General features: G+C 35.9%; 1 protein-coding gene across 3 annotated transcripts in view; it reads left to right on the plus strand.

Moving 5' to 3' along the window:
* The first annotated feature begins 11,585 nt into the window (after positions 1 to 11,585).
* Positions 11,586 to 24,641, plus strand: part of LOC122799947 (transcription factor COE1) — a 1,219,541-nt gene continuing 1,206,485 nt past the window's right edge. For 2 of the 3 annotated variants that reach the window (XM_044069357.1, XM_044069359.1), the window contains exons 1-5: positions 11,587 to 12,189; positions 13,491 to 13,647; positions 14,309 to 14,372; positions 14,784 to 14,839; positions 21,688 to 21,761. In XM_044069357.1, the coding sequence (XP_043925292.1) occupies positions 12,056 to 12,189; positions 13,491 to 13,647; positions 14,309 to 14,372; positions 14,784 to 14,839; positions 21,688 to 21,761 (485 nt within the window). In that variant the 5' untranslated portion in view covers positions 11,587 to 12,055. Of the gene's footprint in view, positions 12,190 to 13,490; positions 13,648 to 14,308; positions 14,373 to 14,783; positions 14,840 to 21,687; positions 21,762 to 24,641 lie in introns of all 3 variants that reach the window. The other variant, XM_044069358.1, reaches the window with a different exon arrangement.

Below are 24,641 nucleotides of genomic sequence, written 5' to 3' on the forward strand. Positions count from 1 at the left end.
CCAGCCCTAACCCTATTACACCTATCCCTAAAAGGAGCAACCCCCCATTCCAGAATTCTAACCTCAACCCGAATATCGATTGCAACCCTAACTTCTCGTACTTGTACAAATACTTCAGAAACTGCATTCGGTCAAATGACATTTAATTAAGTGTAACTCGTAGACGAATATAATTCGTATTCAGTGCAAGACGTAATAAATAAAATTCTTCCAAAATGACTCGATCCGCCCTTGACCAACCCATCTAGGAGCAAGTAAGCCGTGCAGACCCAGGTGTATGCTTAGTCAATGCTACCATCTCCCTAAAAACTGATTTCTTTTTCCATACTGCCAGGTGTACAGGTGTATACCTTTTGGAATTCAGAACTGACATTCTCAGGAAAAAAATACCTCTGGTACATAATGCAATGTGCTTGCAATCTGACACAAAATACGACATCCTGTTTCTTCACTGTTAGAATATTTTAGGTTCTCTAAGCATCCTCTGTATTATATGCTACAGATGTGCTAACATTTTAATACAGTGCAGTTTGTGTTGCCAGTGAACTTGGGATGAATATTTGAAATAAACCTTGGCTTCTTAAAGTGCACTTGGATCTTGGACTTTTACAAAGAAACATTATGTTCTGTTTTAGAAGTCCCAAAATAAAAATAAATAAATAAATATTCTTCCTATCATTTTTGCTTATATAGTCTCAAATGTAGACATATCCATTGCAAGCCACTTTATTAACACACAGAACGTGCAACACTGTTCACTAGGCAAGGGGAATGAGTCGTTAAGCATAACAGCATATTAGACGGGATGTGGTCCTCACTACCACAAATAAACTGTAGAACTTACCTTTTCAAGGCTACAGGCACACACTCCTATATTAAAAGGGTATCATGTAAGACAATACACCTAACATCACTAATATTTTAATACAGGCACCTGTCTTTCCAACTCATCAGGTAAGAGATTGCGCCGAGTTTGGTGCATTGATGGCATCTTACATTATTGTGTACCGTTATCTTTTCATGTTGTGTTGTCTACTGTAATTTTAATGCTTTGTTTTGATGGCGTGGACAGACCCGAAATAATAGCAGTGAGGTTTTTTTTACTATTTTCCTGATGTGCATGAAATATTATAATAACAACGTATGATAGGTAATTAGAATGTTATACTAAATTGCAAAGCACTGCAATTTTATTAGGCTGCAGCTGTTTCGACAGAAACACTTCTTCTGTTGCAGAAGTATCTTGAGTTAAACAGTTGACACACTCGCAGAGCAAGAAGGCAATTAGAGTTAAAGAAAATTATAAACAAGCAAAATACTCCATGTGGTGAGAAATAATGGTAAATTGTAATGTAACATGCATTTCCAGGGCTGAACAGTAATGCTCCCTGCTTTTGGTGTTGGATGGCACTTGGAGTAGTTCTGTAAAGGCACTCTCTGAACTCTTGTTAGGAATCATAAAAGAAAACATTCCTTTTCGTTTATGTTTATACCTTGAACTAAGTATAAACAACGTGTATTTCTTTCACCGGGATGGTACTAATGATGTTTAATTGATTGTACAAATAATCCAATCACTTGGGCACCTGGACACACACACAGGGGAGACTGTTTATGGGATATTTGGGGGAGAGAGTAGTTAACGTGAGGCAAACATACCTCTCAACGGTATTTGATTTTGCTGGAGGTCCCTAATTTTGCCTCCTAGTTTTGCCCTGCCCCTCATAACATTTTGATTTTATGATAAGTCGCAGATGAATGTTTCAATCAGTAACGCTAGACATTATAGTTACATACGTCTTATTCTTTAAAAAAATATACTGATACAAACGTGTAATTCAATTGACTTTTAAGTGATTTACAGTATTTTAATTGTTCCTGATTTAGGGGCTTTTTTCAGCATTCATGAACAAAGACGTCGAGAGATACAGAGACAAATATCATCCTATGTGATAAGGAACGCTGGGTATGACATTTATCCAAAGTGCAATATTCCATCTATTTCGATATAGCAGACATTCGTTGTACACGGGTAACATGATGTTGTTTGAGAGCCTTACCATTTCTCAACAGATCCGATATGTTAAAATAATAACTATACTTATTTTAGTAGTCCGGAAATTAAAAGTCATTTTATAAAACAGTTGGACTGGGGTCAAAAAATAAAGGATGCCAAGTTATCAATGAATAGAATTTCGTGAAGATTTCGTCGGTTTAAAAATCACTTGTACTTTAGCATTGTTTTTAGTCTGCCTGCTAAGTACTAGTTATAAAATGAATACTTACCCGTTATTTTGCAGCAGTGTATGAGTGATTGTTTTCTGTATGTACTAGTGATTGTTTTCTGTAGTTGTACTCACGCCCCATTCACACACAATCCTAGTGTTAGTCATTTATTTATAAATAACATGGTCCCTCCCTGTTGCATTATGAACTTCAATACCAGATATGAAAGCGCAGTTTTTGCATTCTACTTAATTTACGTTGTTAAAAATGGTTAACGAATCTGATCACAGTAACTATGCACTATACCACTATTATCCCCGTTTTTCCATCGTTTAGCCAGAAGTTGTACAATCTTTAGACACTGAGTGACACTGGTATATCTCTCAACTACCCAGATTTTTGCAGACTATCCGAATTATTGCTTCTTATTTTTGGTCTGCTCCTCCTAAAATTTATGATTTTCATTTTCTGGCAAATTATTGAGAAGTGAATTCACTAAATAATATCAGACATTTGAGTTTCAGACTTCATATCAATGCATGTTAACACAAATCCTGTTATTCTGGGAACTTTCTAATTTATAAGAGCAATATTTAAAATATTGTCCTGCTTTTGGACCTTTGCCCCCCACCCTCATTAATTTAGGCTTTGCCCAGATGTCTTGCACTAGCGGGTCGAGAGGTAAGGTGTAGGTGTTTGACAGGACAATATCCAGGCAGGACTTTATTTTTATTTCAGCGTGTGGAACATTCAGCAGATAATTTCGTTAAAATGCTTGATGCCCTTTAGAGAGGTTTCTGCAAGAGTTGGGGGATATCTCCAGCCACGGTTAACCTTTCCGTGAATGCGCGTTACAGTTTTAGTCAGTGTCAATCCTTTATTTACAGTAACACCAAATCAAAATAGTGCACTTACTCTAAAAATACACTAGGTGGCTCAATTGCCTTATCAATTTATAGTACTCTCAGCAAACAATAATTACTCCAATTCTTGTCTAATGTGTTGGTATATATGCTCATACCTCATATACGTTTTATAGCGACACTCAACAGAACGCAAATATTAAGTTCTGGTGCAAATTGTATTTGGTTTTGTATATTGTTTTGTTTAGAGCAGCGCAGTATAAGTATATTCTTAATACAAGCTGATCAGGATTTACATTTAGCCTTAGTTAATTTCTTTAAGTAACTGACTACCTGAATGATTTCATTAATAACACCAACAGAGTGCAGACCGAAAATGGTAGCGGTGTATGACTTAAAACTGTCAATCTGTATAGTTCATTGATGTTCCCATCTATTTTTTATAAACTGAAAATAATAAGTAACCACACCTTAGCAGTCATTTCAGTAATCGTAAAAGAAAAATGCATGAAATGAAAGAGAGACGCGTTTTAATAGAATTGCAGAGACCATAACGTTACTCTCTCGTGTTTGCACTTTATTCTAGGTTAGTAAGTAATATGTATTATAAAGATTGCAGGTAATTTATTGTGACGTGATTTATCGTTGAGAGTGACGACAACCCTCAGTTACTACTGCATTACGACTCCTTCTCTTTTGTTATGAACCTGTGCGGGAATAAAAAAGGGACAAATTGAGGTATTCCGTTATTGTACAGAATTATACGTAGACGTCCACTTGTGTTCACTGTATTTATGGCATTGGAGGCCTTAAGTTTTCTCTTTGCAATTTACTTTATGGAACTCTCTCCCTCTCTTCGCAATACTCCAAACCATACTAACTTCAAATTTCCCTTCTACTCCCACCTATCTTCGAAATGGACATGTCCTTGCCATTCTCCAGCTTAATTCACCCCACAAATTACTCTCAGCTCCTTCCCCAGCTACTCCTACTTCTTCTCACTCCAAACTCTGCTCAGCACTAATCTCAGGCCATTAGTTTGTCCAATTACTACACTCTGTTAACCACTACTGGACAGCCTTCTGCTGCACCTTGGTTTACTATGTTAAAAATTCTTATTTCAGTAAATGTATCTAAGTTTGTACGGACAAAATTCCAACAATTACTTTATTATTTAGTATTCTTTGTTTGTATTCTACCTCAAATCATTCAAATGTATTTGATTGTATTCTCAGCCTGATGTAGATGACTATATTGCTTTGTGCATGTTTATATTTGTCAATGGAGCTTTTCTCCTCGGGCCTCCGCTGAAAACAGGCTCTTCTTGACCCAGTGGACTTCCCCGGTCATCAAACTGAAATATAAATAAATACATATAAATAAATACATACATACATGCATGCATAAATAATTCCCCCACACAGTACCAAAGTATTATTGCCTAGGCCGTAACCAGGCATACACCACCATACTTTTTATCACCTTTTTAAATAGCCAGATATACACCCTATAAGTCATAATATATACCCTACTTTTTGAGGATTTAGTATTCTGGTATTTTTCCAAGGTGTACAACATATTGTCTTCGTTCCACCTTTAAACACCGAAGTGGAAAAAAAGATGTAAAGCGAACGTGTTAAATTCAAAGTATCTGTATAAAACTTTATTTTTCTCGGGTCACAGCAAACAAGCGGTATTTTTGTGTATACGACGGAACAAATGCTACGTGCGCGCGCGCGTGTGTGTGTGCGAGAGAGAGACTCACACATTGTGAGTATGGGGGTGAGTAGCAGTACAGGAATCTGATGTACAATTCAGACATTTCACCTAATGCATTTACTACCTTTCTTTTAATCCCCACCTCCAAGGCTCCTTGTTTATTAATATCAGTATCACGTGCTTTATTTAAACAACATGCACGTGCATTTAATACTTTGGCATTATCTTACTTTTACACTGTGCAGGACAAAGGATGGTGCACATAAAGCTACACCTTTATAAAACCAGGCCGTTTTTGTTATTAATTGGGTGGATGCTGCAAGGGGTGCCGTTTAACGGAACCACAATTGATTGGGTTTCATAGGTCTTCGGAACAATTAGACAACGTCCATTTAATGAGTCCGTTATACTCACACTGAACCCTGGTTATTATACCACTCGTCCCGTTACATCCAGATAGAACCAGACCCCAAGCAAAAGAAAAAAGTCGTCCTTCTTCAAAACCCGTTTCAGCTACAGTTTAAAATTAAACAACTGGTTATTAAATGCTTGATGTTTACCTCAAAGTTGCAGAACACTTTTTCGTGGCAGCATTAATGGAATGGAAAAGTATTCCTGAACGCCACACACTTCTACACGACACACACATACTCACTCACTACTACACGACTATTTTCATTTTTCCTTAATTCAGTACTCAGTTTCTGCACTATTTAAAATATGTTAAGACTGTTTAAGAGTCAAAGGTTATCAAAGATGTCTACAATTTTACAGTTTTAGTACAAGTTAACACAACTGTATTGGATTAAACGAGCAGTATGAACCTTAAGTATTTTGACATTTCTTTTTGCATTTGCATCCTTGCATTTTGGATTTAAAGGTACCCAAACGATGCAAAATGCCACCTCAAGAGTGTCTTCCAAGAGTTGGGTCGTTAAGATAGTCTGTTCAGTAAACTCTAAATTCGAGGGTGGGGTAGAATATACAAATAAAATTCTTCCGGTGAAATAGGTTGTAGTAGTTAGCCATCTGAAATAATTGCATTTTTCCAATTGAAACTGTGTGTGTGTGTGTATGTGTGTGTGTGTGTGTGTGTGTGTGTGTGTGTAATCTGCAGTAATTTCAGAATAAGCGAGCTCTTGCAATTTATATTTAGCAAAACTATACATTCCAGGTTTTCTTAAAATATATGTAATTTGGGTGTCTGTTTTAAACGTTTCAGGAATGACAAAACGTAATAACTGAAATACAAACAGCTTCGTAGTCTGCAAAGAAATCTGCACAGGCTTAATTGTCAAAAGTGGTCCTCACTATTAGATTAGAACTCAACTTTGACTTCAGACTCATCGGAAGCAATATGCGATGTAAGCAATACATTAATTGCATTTGTTGACAGTATTTGCAAACAGTCTCTTGTTCCTACAAAGTCGAGTTGGTGACCTTAGTGTATTCCACAATCCAGGGTTTTCACTTGATAATAACCAAAAAGCACTATAAAATAATGAGCAGAAATAAAAAGTTGGCATACCTCTCAGCTGTCCAGATTTTCACAGAAACTCCAGATTTTTTCCTGATAATTTTGATCTGTTCTCATAAAATGCGTGGTTTTCTGGCAAATCACTGAAGATTGGACTCACTAAATAATGACATACATTTGAGTTTCAGATTTTGTATCCTTCAGAAAATGCATACAAACTCAAATCTTGTTATTCTAGCAAGTTTCTAAATTTATAAGAACGATATTTAAAACATGCCCCTATTTTTGGGGCCTTTGTCCTCCCATTACTTTAGGTTTTGTCCTGATTTATTTTGCTAAGAAATTGAGAAGTATGGTTAATTGCCTCTTTGATGGCACTGTGGTTAATTGCATCTTTGGTGGCACATCTCTTTCAAGTTGTCATTCAATTATATGTCTTATGTCTTTTTTAAAGCTCACACTCGTAACTAAGATTACTGCTCTCCATGATCACTATATATTTGAACTTTTCTGAGAAAGTAACCATCATCTGCAGTTTGGAACTTAAGCAAATATTGATATCCTCTCTCTCTTATATAGTGCAGTTACTACCCTTATCTGCACTGAAGCAACAGTGTGCCTGTGTCTATTTAGGGGTGGGGGCGCACACTCAGAGTGTGTGTGCACAAGGCAAGGCAGTTAGACACTTGCTTTATGAAGCTGTGAAACATTTAAAAAGGCGCAAAAGGGGACCCAACTAGGGGCACGTTCTCGAGTTAAACTTGTTTGTTCTGACAGACTTACAAATAAGAGTGTCTGCATTAATGTGCATTTTGTGAAGGGGACATGCCCCATTGCGTTAATACTGAGATTTTATTTATTTTTGAACCATCCCAGTTAAGCCACAAAACATACACATGTGTATGACCCCAGTATACCCGCTGAAGCAAATCTATGGCTTTTCCAGGAAACCCTAGACAGTTAGAGGGACTTGTCATTTATTTACTGTATTATTTACTAACGTTAACGGGATTATCCGACTGGGTACAAAGCCTCTTTTCAGTGGAACCCTGGGAGAAAAACTCCACACAAAATACAGACATTAAGTTTACAAAAGATTATAGTATGAGAGGAGTGCAAATCTAATAAAAACGAAAAGTGCACGTTGCCGAAAAGAGTAGGTAGTCTTCACTATGAAATCATACCAGAAAGAGAAATAAAATATCTTGAACGTTAACAATAACGAAGTGGAGCTATTAGTGTACAGAAATACATTATCTGCATTGTACACCTTACAGATGGTTGAAGGCATTGAATAAACATAGGTAAGAGAGAAGAGAGTAAGGTATGTGTGACAGTCAACATCAAATAAGAGCTGCTACAGTATAGGGGATATTGTTAACACACTGACTTGCGGGTGTCTAGGCTACTATAGGTGAAGGTAGATGTTAGAGGCAGTTTGTGAGAAAAAAACAGGAATGGTTGTAAGTAGATGCATGGCTATTCAGCTGTAAGACGGAAGAGCAAATTGTGAAAATAGTAGACGGGTAGTAAATATATGCAGGTACACTATGTCAAAAGATAGAAAACAACAGTGAAGTAAAATTTGATGAGGTGTGTGTGAGACGGTTTAATGGAGAAGGTAAGTGAACTGTGTAGGAGAGTTGCTAGAGAGAGTTAGTAGGTAAAGAGCAAGTTGTCAGAAGTGGGTAGATTAAAGAATGTCATTAAGGATTATGTTGTGTGGTTTGATATTTACGGCAGTTGAAGGTTTAGTGGGCATTAAGGAGTTGAAGTATTACCCTGGTGAATGACATGGACCCATCAGTTGTTGTTTAAGAAGAAGATGTTTAATATGAATATGGAGAAAATAATGATATTTAATATTGTATTTATGTTAACCCCTATTTTCATTTTACTGGCTCAGTTTTACGTCGCCTGTCGTGGGGACAGTAATCTTTTTTTAATTTGTAAACTGCAAAATATTAATATACGCTTGTAAGTAACAATGTTTGAAGAAAAAAAAAACACATAGATATGGCAGGTACAATGATCAGGAAGTGTCAACTAAGTATAAGCCACAGCAGCAAATCCATGCAATGCATGGATTATCAAACATGATCAAACAGAGCTGCTTTGATAAATGCATTCTCGAAATTCCCTTTTCAATTTGGAAACATCAGTTAATTTTTAGGAAGTGTATGACTTAGAAGAACAGTTTTTGAACGCTTGTTTATTGGGTGTCCCATTGCATAAACACTGTGAAACGTATTTACTGCTCATGATTCTTTTTTTTTAAGGACGGAATATTTTTTAAAAAGTTCATTTTGCAGCGTTTTTATTATTCAGAGAAAATAAAGTAGAAGCTTAGTCTGTAATACTTCACCCACACGATGAAGGGCGAAGGACGATAATCAAAACCCAATCATTCATTTCACATTGCCACGCTTCTTCACTTGCAATAACATCATTACTTCCAAAAACTAATACTCTTCACTGCCAATAATTGATACATTTTAATAACCCTATTCTTTATAGCATGCAGTGGGGTAATCAGTGTAAACGCTAAGTCAGATTTTGTCAGTGTCCCAGTCGTTGTTTTCTCTTGTTAACTAGTTAAATAGGCACCCTAAGTAAAGTTATATATTTTATTCCCCATACCCCGGTCATTTTTCTTTACATGTCCTTTTTTAAAATCAGCAAACATGTTCCTGCATTTTAGCTAATATTGTTGCAGCATTCGCACTAAGGAGTCCTTTTCTTTATTCTGGCACATAGGTAAGTTGCAAATGCAACATGGAAGAACAAGTTGTGTGTGTGTATGCGCCCTCTGATTAGTTTTCAGTCTGAGTGGAAGAATTCTTGGCGTGCTCTGACACTCGAGTATTTTCTCAGTGTGTGGTGTTGGGGTAGTATGTTAATTCTGTTTACTCATTTACACTCAACAGAACTTGTCATTGTGGGCTTCTGTTTATTTACTATTTGCACCAAATGCTGTCTCATTCAATGCCAGAACCAGATTTGTAGTTTTGGTTGGGACTGGGATACTCTTTCTGGACTGAAGTTACTTATGGGACTTTTACAGCAAAAGAAATGAGCCACGGATAGAATTTGTAGCAAATATGTGAATATCACATTATCAGAGCTTAACAGTTCCAAACATCAAGTAGTTTGTCTTTCTTTCCCCACACTAGTAGTGCGATCACAAATCAGAACATCTTGATTATTCCATTATAGTCTTGGTACTTGCACCGAGCTCAGGTTATTAAAGCAGTGTGTTTCCTTATAATACAACGCCCTCCTCCGACCCACATCCTTATGTCACATTAGGAGTGGACTTGTGTGGGCTGGCGTAACTGCAAGTAAGTAAGCAGTCTCCAAGTGTAAACTTCTGTCAAGTGTGCCATAAAATATTTTCAGCTTCTGATTGCCTTCGAGGTAGTGAATCCTATCACACCACAGCTTTTTTGCCACACTCCGCCTTGTTAGCAACAGGGTGCTGTTTTCATATATACCCAAGGGAAGCAAAGTCCTGAAATGGGATTGCTAGCACTTGCTTCTCTTTGCACAAACTTCAGTAGATGGTATGTTCCGTATATGTTCCTGTCATTTACACGGTTTTGCCTTGTTTCTGTCATGAATGTAACTTAATTCCACTGAATGACGATAAACCATACGGCATTTACTTCTAGGAAATCCTTATGTTCATCTACACCTGTTTGTGGCTCCATCTATATTATTTGGTTTTGTAACTCATTTCATTTCTTTTAATGGGCAAATTTAACTTTCTAAGCACGGGTAGAACACAGAACAGCTGATTTCTGAACACACACACACTTAATTGGTAGGGTAGTAATGGGTTGACGATGGAATATACAGAGAGAAGTAATCAGCTAGATTTTCAGTTTTATGCCTGTGCATGCGTGTTTATGTATTTGCTTGTATATACAAACACATACCTTATTTTTATATCTAATTTATATATGCACATTCACACACACACACTGCTTTTATTGCAGAAAGTTTTATATGACTAGATATGGGGATGCAGTGGTGGTTGCACGAAATATTGTAAAGAGACATAATAACTGACCTGTCCAGTTTTTCCCAACTTCACATTTCACTGACAAACCCACCTGGACGGATTCTCCTTTTACAGAGCACCGATTTGGGGAAAGTAATTTACGACTGCTGAGGACAGAGGCTGTGCGCTGTCTGATATACGTACACACTTAAGGTGCCAAGAAGACTGATAGTGTACGACATTGTAGCTTCCAGCAAAAGTTGTCTTTGAAGTCAAGGGTAAAAGAAAACATTTTTCTCATATTTGCATACAGATGCAAAACTACCTGCTAAAATTAGATTTTTAAAATACTCTGAGCAACCAGTGCCCTTATTTGAACCCCTGACTACTATACCTTATTTCTGATTTGATGCATTAAAAACCCATATGCTGCTATATACAATGGAACATATTTTTTTACTATTACGCCAAATACCAACCGATTGACCCTAAGTATAATTTATTTTGTCTCCTGTGATCACCCTAGGAAGTACTTGCATTCCGTAGGCCGCCCACTTTTAGTATGATTTGCTACAGTTTAAAAAGGTTAAAATTATAACCGTCTTTCAATAACGTTTACATTGGTGGCGTGCAGCTGAGTTGCATTACAGAGTCTGAGAGGTGCTAGGTTTGAAACGGGGTCACGCATCTCATCCATTAAGTCACTGTCAAACGTCTATCAGGCCATTAAGATGCAATATGATACAACATACAAACATGCAATAGGTCGTAAAAATAACAAAGGGTCAGATACCATTGAAAAAGTCACAGTGGAGAAACTAAAAGAAACCAAAAACCCAACTGGTTCGTCGTCCCAACAGCTCAAGTGTGTGTATCAAAAGAAGCCAGTGTTATTCTTCAGCAAAATTGTTCAAACGTAGAATAACCTGGGCGTCGTAAAGCGATTGTCAGAGCAACTGAAAATGCCTGTGCTGCTTGAATCACCAGATGTGCTTACACCAAACGCAAAGAATCAAGGACTGGTGGGGCAGCGACCCTGCCGAGATGAGGGTAAACATGAAGGTCTGTTTGGTAGTAGGGAAATAACGTAGCCAATTCAAGTTTCTGTTAGTTAGATCTACTGCAATAACGGTGCGCGGTAGTCATCAAGCTGTCCGGACGCCGGGTTAATAGTTGTGAACTGTGATTGGCTGAGATGCCCGGGAGGTAGGGATGTGATATGCAAATCAGCAGGATGCTTGGCACGGAGGCTCCGCCCTTTCTTGTTCGGGCTAGTGTGCTTGTGTTTAACAGCCCAAGGGATAGTCAAACGGGATTCCTCTGGGAAAGAGCACAAATCACTCCCATTTTAGCAAGGAAAAACAGAGGATCTTCATCCACAAGGGTCCACCCCTCTCTAGCAGCCTGTTTCTCATTCATTCGCTCTAAGAAAACAAGCCTCAGCTTTGGTGAAAAAAAGAAAAAATTGCATCTTGTCAGTGGAAGATGACACTTGATCTAGCAAAGCCTGCAGCTTTAGTTGATCGTATTGTTTTTTAAATTGTCATCAGATCCTTTTATTTAAAGGCTTTCTCAATCCAAAAGGGACTTCCAACCCTCAAGAGTGTATGTACATTGGTAATCCTGGCATTTCTGTTGTGGTGGCGGTGCTCTCCTTCCTGGATATTTCTGACTGTCTGATATTTCAGCGCAAGAACTAATTGATTTTTTTGTATTGGGGTTACGTTTATTACTGAAGGGGAACAGCGGAATCAAGAGGTTGTTTTCATGTTTGGGATACAAGAAAGCATTCAGCGGAGCGGAGGAAGCATGAAGGAGGAGCCCTTAGGAAATGGCATGAATGCCGTGCGGACATGGATGCAGGGAGCCGGGGTTCTGGATGCTAACACCGCCGCGCAGAGGTACAGTTATTCAAAGCCACCACCTCGGCCATTGCAAGCTTGTCTTACAGCCAGGCACGCTCACTACTTGGGCAACATGGACTGCTGCGCCCCATGCTACTTTTAAGGCCATATCCAGAACCCATACCTTTTCTTATTTGCTTATATTTAATTGTACTCTTATTAAAAAAGAAAAGTTTTTGTGCTATAAGTTCTTGTTATTTATATACAATATGCACTAATCAACTTTCTAATGATCTCAGACTTCACTTCTTATGTTTTGCTTGTCATTCATCATTACATACAAATGTTCCTGAACTTTTCACTTTTGCTAAGACGCAGATCAACAGTTCATTACATATTCACTGCTTGTGCACCTATTACAACTTGAAGGTTGTAGCTAGAAAAGTGGCACAACATCTTTCATTGTATTCCGACAAGTGGGGTAATCTTTGGGTCTTAACACAAGCGACTTTGATTACAAGTTTTATTGACATATTTCCCCAAATGAGCCCTGTATGTACTTAAAGAATGAGTTCATTCGGAATCTCTTCAGACTAGTTTACACTTTTCAGTAATTAACTCGATGTAAAAAGACCAATGTTAACAAGACCTTAGTTTTTTATAGTCTGATGATCTATATACATCATAATGAAGCATACATTTCATTACTGCTTTTAAGAAGTTGGCCCCATAATTTTTGCAAGACAGCAGTTAAAATATAAAATTGTAAAGCATGACCAAAGAAACAAACCAGCAGCACAAACCCAGCATGAACATTATTATAGAATCTCGTTGTAATAGTTTTCCCCTTAAAATAAACATTGCTTTATAATAACACTTGTATTTGGATTATATACCAATTTTAAACAGACCCTGGCCCATGTCACTTTGATGACAAGTTGACTAAAATTATATTCTTACTACAAGCTGTACAATCCATTTGCAATGCGCTTTGGCATCACGTTTAAATGGAAGCCGAGATGGATTAAAAATGTTTCTTTTTTTCAGAGTCACTTGTGTTACTTTGATCTGTACACACCACATGATATAATATAGTTTTATCATACACATATTAGCTATCACGGGTAGACAAAGTGAGTTTAAACAACTACTTCCACGCTATGCTTTGAAAGAAAGCGCAAAACATTACAAGTGAAATAAAGTTTTTTATAGGAAGGTCTGTATGTACATGGGGAATCGAGGCTGATTTTATAGTGCTTGTCTTGTCTTCCAAGTGATACTGATGTGTCGAAAGTTTTGTATGAAACGATGTCCCCACTCTGTCTAATACCGACTCTCTGTTGCCTCTGTGCTTGTAGTGGAGTTGGCTTGGCCCGGGCTCACTTTGAGAAGCAGCCGCCCTCAAACCTAAGGAAGTCCAATTTCTTTCATTTTGTGCTGGCACTCTACGACCGGCAAGGACAGCCTGTAGAAATCGAGAGGACCGCTTTTGTGGGATTTGTGGAGAAGGAAAAAGTAAGTCAAAATGTCATCATAAACGGCTTGTTTAGTTAATATGAACAGAAGTTTATTTCTGTAGTTTAATGCCGTGGACTTACATAAAAAATAGTCATGGCACCAACGTGGATATCAGATAAAGCAAGAAAAAAATCACTAATTAAAAATGAAGTAAACTATTATAGTTTTTCGTTCACTGCACCAGTAAGTGGGGTGCGGGACACCAGCCGCATCTTTGATCACATTAGAATTATTGGGCGGCTGTTGGTGTTTTCAGATGAAATAACTCACACTTGCAAGTTATCCTTGTGATCATGTTTTCACAGACTGGGTCCATAATTTGATGGCTTCTGTTTTAACAATGAATGCATTTTCTGTTATCTTGTTATCTTTACCAGAGACGCCTTACTATCAGTGTTTTCTTGCATATACATTTCAGAAAATATGGAAACATTTGCAGATCTTTGCCCTCATGTTTTTATAAGTGTCTTGCATCTGACTTAGTAATAATGACAGGCCAAGCAATTCCTCACTCATCGATATTTGTATACTTTCATTAGTATAGTTATTGCTCCAGTCTTCATCTTTTTATTTGGGTATGCTCCATTGAACAGTGGAGCCTTTTAGCCAACTTTATTTTAATTTACCTGTTAACACTAAGCTGTATTTTTAATTCAAGGAAGCCAACACAGAGAAAACAAACAATGGAATACACTACAGACTGCAGCTTCTATACAGCAATGGTAAGGCATTCGTGTTATTTTAGGTAGCTTGCTCTCAGATCATTCTTTCAAGTCCCTTTCAACATGTATTCCCAGATCACATTTCTCAGACCTGCACTTCAACTCGCACCCTCACCTCAGACTTATTATCGACCCCACGATCAGATCTTATATCCACTCCTACCTTATTATTTCAGTTATAAACAGTAACGTTGCTATTTGCTACGCATACACTTTTTATGTTATTTGTAGAATGACAGCTCCATTGACATGGAATATTCTTTTATGAATTCATGCTAGTTTGCTTGGGTGTGAAATGTATATTTTTGAAATACTAGTGTGTTTTCAAGTTGCATATACAATATAGGATTTATCACTTAGTATCATACAACTTCACATAGTTGTTACTTTAACTGTTCATTTTGTTTTTAGGGATCAGGACAGAGCAGGATTTCTATGTTCGGCTGATTGATTCCATGACAAAGCAGGTAGGGTTCTCCAATTTCTGAAAGTATTAAGCTGTGAGTAACCCTTAGGGAAAATCACTATGCCAGGCTAAATGTGATATTTTAATGAAGACAAGATGCTTTTAAATTCAGGCTTTTTGCCATAGGTCAAAAATGCAAATGCAAGCTTTTCTTTTATAAAATGTTTTCAGAACTAAAAGATAATTATAAAAAATGTGGCACTTTTGGTAAAAGTAAAGGTATTTAATATCCAACAGCTATGGTACCAGGTTTTGAAGTCAATATACTTTTAAAAGTTCATAGTATAGTATTAACGAGAGCACAAACGGAAACGAAAAAGGAAGAGAATGGACGTGGTTCTATACAAGCACACCATCAGGGCCACAGCAAAAGTAAAACTAATGAAGACCGGGGCCCTGTTTGCTCATTAATTAATATATCTTATGTGTAACTTTATTCCTTGTCACATGTAGTTAAGAGATAGTGATGAATTAGGTTATTACGAACGTCCATTGTATAAATAAAATTAGAGAACCCGGAGCTATTAATCAACAAGAAAAGTAATTTCCTCGTATTTGTATAACCTAAGGGCATTTTGAGGTTACTGGTTGAGGATAAATCATATTTACAACACAAGTTAAAAAGTTTTTCTTTTAATGCATTAAGCAAAACTGATTATAAGTATTTCATGTTTATTACCGGTACCTAGACTGGTCATGTAAAGATAGATGCATTTTCATGTGCAATGGCAGCAATGTTAATAACTAACATATCTTGCAACTTCTTGTCATAAATTGTTCTCCTCATTTTTATAATTATGCTTTTATATTATGTTGTTTTATAACTATAGTGAATTAAACTGTTAATAAATTGTGATGTTAAAGTTGGTAGCTCCGAATAAATGCGTTCTTTGCCAGTTACTTTTTGGGTTAGTACTACCATCACAAAAAGTTTATAAACAGGGATCTGTTTAGCCTGAGTCTTAACTGTTCTGTACAAGAACACAACTACTCTGAATTCTGAGCATATTGCGTGTTAGCATACCTACTCGTACACACATATAAGTGGATGTGTGTGCCTGCGTGTATGTACACGCACAAGTTTGTGTATACTTGCGGCTGTATGTGTGGTGTAAATATATCTGTATATATAGCTAATATGTATAATATGTATTTCAGGACAGCCTCTTTGCTTATCTAACTAGAATAACGCTTTCTATAGTTGAGGGGTAACATAAACCCGAAAGCTGCTTTTAGGACTGGGGTAGTTTGTCTGTTTACAAGTGCACATTGTAATGCAGTGGTACACTTCTGAATATTCAGTCATGAAACCATCAAACATTCATTTAAAAGGAAGAAGAAAATATAATTTATTTTAAACATTTTGAACATATGTAAAACGTGTTAACCATGAAGATTTCTGTTACTAAAAGTCAGGCTTTTGTATAAGTAAAGCTCAAACTTTGCTTGTACAGAACAGTAATAAAGTTTATGTCCTATTGTAGGAAAGATTAAGACTTCAAACGTTTATTGTACATTACAGATTAGCCAGAAACATTTTACAATGCACTTATATACATTTACTTTAATAATTGTGCCACATGTGATTGCATTGGTAGCAGTTAGGAATCTGACCTTCAGCAGAATAATCCCACGGTGTGATTAAAAAAATCACATTCTTTTAACAATTACAAGGTGGAGGAGATGAACAGGAACATAGACCTGACCAGCTTGACATACCTTAATTCATCCATTGTGGTTGTATGTTGTGTACATGTGTGTATCTGTCTTTGTATGTACCACTGATAATGAAGTTGGTCTACATATAATGCTGATTGCTCCCTGGGTTAACTTAATATTAAGGAATAGGTAAGATTAATAAGGTATAATATCATAATATAATATCATAAGGTACCAATATGCCTATAAAATCAATGTTACTTCTATGAAGAATGCAGTACAAATATGTACAGTGTTGTTGAGCTATGCATAGCGAATATTAAGTTTACACATTCTAAGAAACACAATGCATACAAACCATGCATTTAAATGGTACCCTTCTTAAAAGACATTCACATTGGCAATATATAAGCTAACAATACATGATGTTAATACTACTACTACTAATAATAATAATCAGCATAATAAGGACAGCACAATCAGTGTTCTGTATATTGGATACAAGTTCCCTATATCAGTGAAGAAAAAAAACTGCTTTGAGTGCCAGTAAGGCTGATTCACATTAAATAGGTTTTAACTGCTCTATAACATTAAAATAGCTATGTTGTAAAGCACATTACTACACAGCCAGTATCAAAGGTGTTACATTTTATTTAATTAATACATTGTACTGCATGAAACCCTGCATTGCTGTTATTAAAATGTATAACCAAATGCAGCAGCCATGAGACTGCATAACTGTTACTAACATTTAATGCTTTTAGACTGAGATGACTGTTGATATATCCTGTATGTTTATTCTGAAAAAGTTTAGAAGACTTTCCTGCTTGAAAATTTGTTTTACACACATTATTGAACGCAATATCTATTTTGTTTATATTTTGCTACAAGGCCTTTGTGCTACATCACTGACACAAATATTTTCTCTCATAATATTTGAGGTATCTGTACAAAATATATAGATAAAGTCAACATTATATTTTAAAAATCAGAATATTTATAGATTAGTTTATGGCTAGAAAAAAAAATTGCAGTCCTATATGTGCAACATTCCAGGTTTTTCTTGGATCTATATGTTTTTAAAATTAAGAAAAACAAAATTAATAGAAGAAAGAATCATAAGAAAATCTTAGAAAACAGACGCAATGCTTTTCTGGAAAGAGGACAGAACAGAACCACTCTAATAAAATACTAATGGGAAGTCTTATATGCATTAGTCACAATCTCTCCATAAGGGGTTCCTCTGAAGCAATATTTGATTTGAGAAAAGGAAAGCAAAGATGCTAACTATACCTGATTGACATAGTAGTTTAAAAAGCAGCCTGAAGGCTGTAAAATAACTAGAAAATATAGTTTTGTGATTATTGTCAACATATGATGATTTGCAAAGATATTTAAACAACGCAAACTGAAAGAGTATATTTTTACTGTATAATTTCTACGACAGCTACAAGTCAGTTTTGAATGTGGGATTTGTTTCATATGGTTGCTGCCTGCTTATTATGATAGGCAAAACTATTTAGATATTTTTCTTTCACAGAACGAGAGATACGAGAAATTACAGCTCAGCTACATTTTCCTTGATCATGGAAGGATGCAAAAATACATGTTTCATATGTACAGCCAGAATCTCTGATAAAAACAAAAAGTGTAAACTCATCATAGTGGAAAACATGTTACTTGGGGTCTGTGGGTGAAAACAAAGCTGAGGATTCTGGAGAGAGACTGTCTCAGACAGATGGTCCAGTGCAATCCCAGTCTGGCAGGCCAACTGCTCCCTCCTGTACATCATGTAGCCATTTGCTTTGGGATTTTTATGCTAGAGCTATTTCCATGTGATTTGAGCAACCCTAAATAAGACCACATTAGGAAGCACTGACTCCCACCCCCAAAAGAAAGAATTCATGACTCATAAAGTAGAAATACAGTTTAAGCATGTAGCATGCATATTTTGCATATGTACATATCTGCCATATTTACATCAAGAAATATCACAGAATAGCATCTAAGGGTTAATGCATTTGTTAGTGCAAAAAAGCTGTTTATTTATCAGATATGCTGTGTGGGATTATACCATTTGATCATAAACCCCTTTAAAATATTAAGGCAGGTTTAATCTTTAATACTGAAGTAAAAGTTATGGATGCTTTTTCCTAGACTGATTTATACTATATTAAGGTGACATTGTATTGATGAGATATACTATTCTTCTGTGAAGCTGTTTATTACATTAGCATGCTTATTAGCTTTGCATTTTTAATTCTGACTAATAGTAACTTCAGTTGTAGTATATACACTCTGCAAGATAATACTTTTATTACAGTATTTTTTGAAGTAAAACATCACCTAGTATTATAAATCAGCAATCCGACTTGCATTCAGGCAGTAGCTGGCTTATTTTAACAACACTGACAAGCACATTCACCTTTATTTTTCATGCAAAGGCCTTGGGTCACCAACATATCATGTTTCAGTTGCTAATGAATCTTGATGCAGAATAAATAGGGGTTTAGTGCATTATAATCATAGATATTACTATCAGCACTTAAAAAGTGATAGAATTATCTATATAATTGTCATAGTCAAGATGGCAACAGTCTTCAGGATGTGGCCTTCACTGTTACATAATAACACTAGTGTTTCACTCTTTAACTGGCAAGCACTTTATTTAGATGAATTCAAATCATGCATGGTAAAGGCTCCAGATGCATTTGGGTGTTTGAAAACTGATATGATATCATCATATTATGGACCTAGTATGACATCATTTATGAATGCCTCCAGGGCAGTTCTAATCAGTTGATAGCAATGTAGTGGGGCCTGATTAGCTGCAGAAGAACTCAAGCTATGATTCCTCCAGGGAGGCTATCAGTTATACTTTCAGTGGTACAACCTTGAATTGTACTTTATAGTTACATTTTTTGAATAAGGCATGCTTAGTTATAATAATTGAAGAAGGGAACGGCTAAAGAAAAATCTGGTTAAGGATCATTGTTCTATTTAACACCATAAAGTAGTTTAAAAGCTGTTGGTTCTAAGCTAACAGCAAAACCGATCAGTTTTTACATATGATTTTGTTTTTGTGAGTGAGATTTTAGTGTTGAGGAACCTTTACATAAGTAAAATTTTAAATGCAGGCTAGAGATATGAAAATGTCCTGGCTAGATTGAGTAAAATGTATTTTTGAACCCAGTTTTATTTAGGTAATACTTCATTGCTTTTCATTCATAAATAAATAAATATGGTAAAAGCCCGAGGTCAGCTATTACTTGATACCAACATTTTGGCATTCTTATTGTTTTTTTTCAGCATTAGAAGCATTGATATGATATAATGCAGAGCTTATACTTATGGGTTAGTAAAACGTATATATTTAAAGCAGCTGTTGTGCCTTTGCTTGAGAGACAAAAACATGGTATTGTATTTCAGAAGTTATGTGATACATTGTACCATTGTGCTGATAGCTATTTTATGGTGAATTTCCACAGACATTCTGTCGATGACTCCAAAATAACTTCAGTAATAATAATAATAATAACTCAGACAAGTTTCGTGAACTACAGTTGATTAAATTAGCTGTATTTGTATTATTTTTATAGATTGCATTTAAATATTCAGCATTGGGTATAGAGTTCTTTATGTAAATAGTTCCACTTTTTAATGATTTGAGACAGAGAGGCCTAGACATGGCTGATAATTAGTAATTGTATGGCCAGGGAGAAGGTGTCATGGGCTTAAAACACAACAGTTTTTCTTTTAGGTTTTCAGTACCAAGCCGCTATATAGCTTATTTAAAAAATAAGTGCACAAGAACACGTAGAGCACTTTTTTGCCTCAGCATTCTGTTGAAAGAGACTCACTGGATGTGCTGCCATACTACAAACCACCTCAGTAAAAATGTAGATATTGTGTATATATTCTCATTCTTTAATCTTTAGATATATAATATTGTACACACAGCCTTTTGCGTTTCTTAGAATCATTTCTGGACGTGAGTCATGAGCACCAACCTAGGCACACTGATGAGCTCTAACTGACCGAAACATGTCTCTGTATCTGGTATTCTGTCTAATTTCACTTGAAAACACTAAACAGCTTTTTGGGGTCCAAGTATTACCTTAGCTACTGTTTTCAGAAATGTTTCTTTTTCTTTATGGGAAATCTTCTTGTAATGGCGATTAATTAAGATGTCTTTTTGTTAGTTTATGGCTGAATACTAAATGTGTCTCTGCCACAGCTTTTTCACACTGATATAATTCTACAAGTAAACAAAGTCATTAAACACAAATATGTTAGGTGTTACTTCCTTTTTTCTGTCTTCAATATACAGCATAGGGCAGGATATTTTATCTTTCTGCTTCCTGTGTATTACATGTTCTTGTTGCTATGTTGTTTTTGGAAACACTTGTATTTTTCATGCTCGTTATAAGCTGTTTGCTAAGTGTGATGATGCCACCAGGACTAGGTCTCAAAATGGTCAGTGTTGATCAATGCAGTACCCTAAAAAAAAAAAATAAATAAATAACTGCACAAATGAATAAATAACAAGCATGGTTATTGGTTTATATATTTTTGGCAAACAAGGTAGTATTGTAGAAGTCCACTTAATTTGCATTCTAGAACTTCGGACATTTATTTAATTTATTTTCTTCATTTGTTACTTTTGGACCACTATATTCTCATATGTTTCTCACATTTAGCTCAGCTCATCTATAGTTCCTTTAATTGTTGCTAGTAGTACTTGTCTTAGTGATGGTTTTTAAAAGTGTAACAAGCAATTTTATCAGTAGAGTGACATCAGATGGCATATTTGATTTAGGATGCATACCCACTTTCATATGATGTTACTATACAATCACTGGCTTTCAATGCATTGTCGTGTTTTGTTGTAAAGATTTGTAAAGCTATGTTTCCTGCATTTATTTTGTTGTGTAGTGGCCTCCCTATGGGTCACATGCAGAAATAAGTTAATACAGGTGCATTTACAAATGTGTCACAGAAAGCAAGAGTGAAGAATAGTCCTTTATAAATAAAAAAATAACAATTTAATGCTATTTTTGTTACTGTTCATTAATATTATGACAGAAACACAAACTATGACCTATGCATTTTATATGGATTTTACAGTTGCCAGATTTGTATTTAGATGAATCTCCTTAATCAGTTTTTCATATATTATTTCTCTTACAGGCAATAGTATATGAAGGGCAAGACAAGAACCCAGAAATGTGCAGAGTTTTACTGACACATGAGATAATGTGCAGGTAGGAAATTATATATCTTTGCTATAATAAAAATAGAAGATGGATTTCTATCTTAAAAGTAGGTTGCAGAGATGTACTGTGTGCTATATTTGGGTATATGTTGAAACAGCCTTACATTAAACTAAACTAAACTAAAAATAACATGATGATACTTGCATAATTAGGACTAAAACTAATCGGTCATCTCACTTCTTCTCATTATTTATGAGGAATTGTTTTAATATACAAAATTAATGCATTGGATATATGTATTATTTATTTTACGGTTATATTATAAGATGGCATTTAACAGAAAATCTAGAGAAATGATGTCCTTTATAATGCAACATCAATCTTATGCATGAAATACTTAAGTAACATTCAGGTTTGGAGTTTGCAGCAGAATCTGAATGCAGAATACAAAAAATGTTTGCATTCATCTCTTCCTATCCAAAATTCAATGGGGAAAGCAAAAAGGCTACACAATTCACATAATAAAATTTCAATACACAAAGTCTGAAACAATACTGACTATAGAACAATAGCAAGCATAATGCACTTGGTAAAAGTTACTGTCACAGTATACACAAAGGAGAGCAGAGCAACTGTGTACCCTAATATTTTGTTACTGTGTATTATCATTAAACAAGAGAGAAACAGAACAGCTAATGGTTTCTTAAAGATGGTACCCTTAAAGTGACACAACAAATATTAAGTTATTGATTAAACACAATTTATGTATTTATTTAGTGTTGTATTTTTCCTCATTTATTAATCAGGGACTTGAATTGATCCAGTGATCCTTTCTCAGCCTGATTCAGGCCAACCAGTAAAAATATACTTGTATATAAATAATTAATTGACTTGGGCAACACACATGTGTTATCACTGCATGCAAAAAGCAGCACAGTGTATTATAAGATGTGTTATCTCATTAAACCTGTTCTTCATGCAAAAACTAGAGTATAAAATAATCCTTTCCTTAGATGAACAGCAAGTCAATGTATTAAACAATGACATGTATTAATAGTAAGTACAGAGATGTATTGTGCAATGTGTTAAAGATTATGCCTGGAAATAACAATAATTTGCTTTCTTTAGAGGAAATACTGACTTTGAATGTATGTTTATTAACCTTATCAATTGATGCCTTCTTTTTGGATCAGAGCTATGCACCTCTGGACTACATAAGCTCATTATTTTTTCCTTTTTCGTGTCTCTGCTTTGAATTTTTCTGTTTTGGGTCTATGTTTTGAACAAAGTAAAATGGTAGTTAAATCTCTCTGAATGTAGAAGTAATGTGTAGGGGCTTAAATGGAGGATGAGAGAGTACAGAGAATGCAACAAAAAGGCCCCATTAAACTGGATAAATGAGCAATCAATATTTTCCTAATATTTAGAAGTAAGCAATCAAAGTGGCTTGAATGATGAAGAAGAAATATAAGTTGTATGAGGTATAGCTGGAGAGGATAAGAAAATAGTGGAATTATTTTTGGAGTAATCATATAAGGAAAGATAAATATTCTAGTGCATATAAGAAGACTACTTTCTGAATAAGCAGAACACTGGCATGTAGTTTAAAGTAGTATGCTTTTATACAGGGTATTGGTCGGTCACTTTATGGATACAGAAGGGTATTGATGGAAGATTCGTTTTATCTCGTGTCCACTGATCTGTTCCAGCTAGCTGCTTTGCTTAGTTCTCCTTACCTCTTCCATGTTTCAATTTCTTTGATGTATTGTTGAACCTCTTTGTTGAGATACACTGTACAAAAGCCTCTGTCAGTGGCTCCAGTTGGCACCAGTTTCTTTGAAATACTATATTTTTGAAACTGAACCATAAATATTTTCTTTCCAACTGCCACTGGTCCATTTCCTCTTCCTCCTTAAATTCATCCTGTTCATCTCCACTACACCTAGAACTTGCCTTGACAGTGTGCGATGTCGAAATTGTGTTCCTCTTTTTCCTTTCCCTGTATACAAACCCAGCCAAGCATCTCCTCAAGCATCATCAGCACCACAGTGCACGTCGCCTTTCTGCTACATCTCCACAGAATGCTTTCTCAGTTGGAGTTTGCTTTCTCTCTGTGGTCACTAAAATTGCAAACAGTACTCCGGATGGGGGTGTTACTGGTTTATTGCCAGTATTATGTGCAATAGGACAGTGACCTCATTATCTCTCAGGATCGCCCTCCTGGCTACACACTCCAGCTATCTGCTGACCTTTACCACTGCCTTTTCACATTGTATTGCAGTAGACAATTTGACATTGAGATGATTATGAACTTCAGATTCTTTTTGTTCAACTCTCTCCTTCTAAGGATCACTCCTAATAATGTCTGCATTTTCATTTTCCTCTCATCAATATAAATGATCTTTTACCTGTTTACAATTACATCTCAATCTGCATCTGTCTACCCACTCAACAAACTATACCAGGTGTCACTAGGCACAGGTCCTTCCAGCTTTTGGACTAGTAATAGAAGATGAAATCTATAGAAGAGTAAAGTACAGAGGAATATATGATACAGACATTTGCTTAAATGGTAAATCAGGTCAGGGAAGGGGGCGTTGCCAAGAAAGGACTCATTCCAAAGAAAAGCTCTTAGAGAGAGAAAGAGCAATGCTATTCATGGGATGTGCTTCTGCAGAATGTGGAAAAATGTAACATGGTGGATTGTTTAACTATGTGGGGAATGAAATATGAATAATGTGGACAGGTCTAGTTCAGAATGTTAACTGACCAGGGGTTGTTTTCACATAACCAAGGCTGAAATATTGAAGCTTCACTATCTCGAATGGCCTAATCAACAACTACCCACAACATCAAATAGTGGCAGTAGGTGTTTGTGCAAGATTATGCTGTTATGCCCTTTCTCAGCTATAGTGTGATATTGGAGTT

Source organism: Protopterus annectens, chromosome 4.part0 (assembly GCF_019279795.1).
Source record: "Protopterus annectens isolate FY-2018-M chromosome 4.part0, PAN1.0, whole genome shotgun sequence".
Classification (NCBI taxonomy): Eukaryota; Metazoa; Chordata; order Ceratodontiformes; family Protopteridae; genus Protopterus; species Protopterus annectens.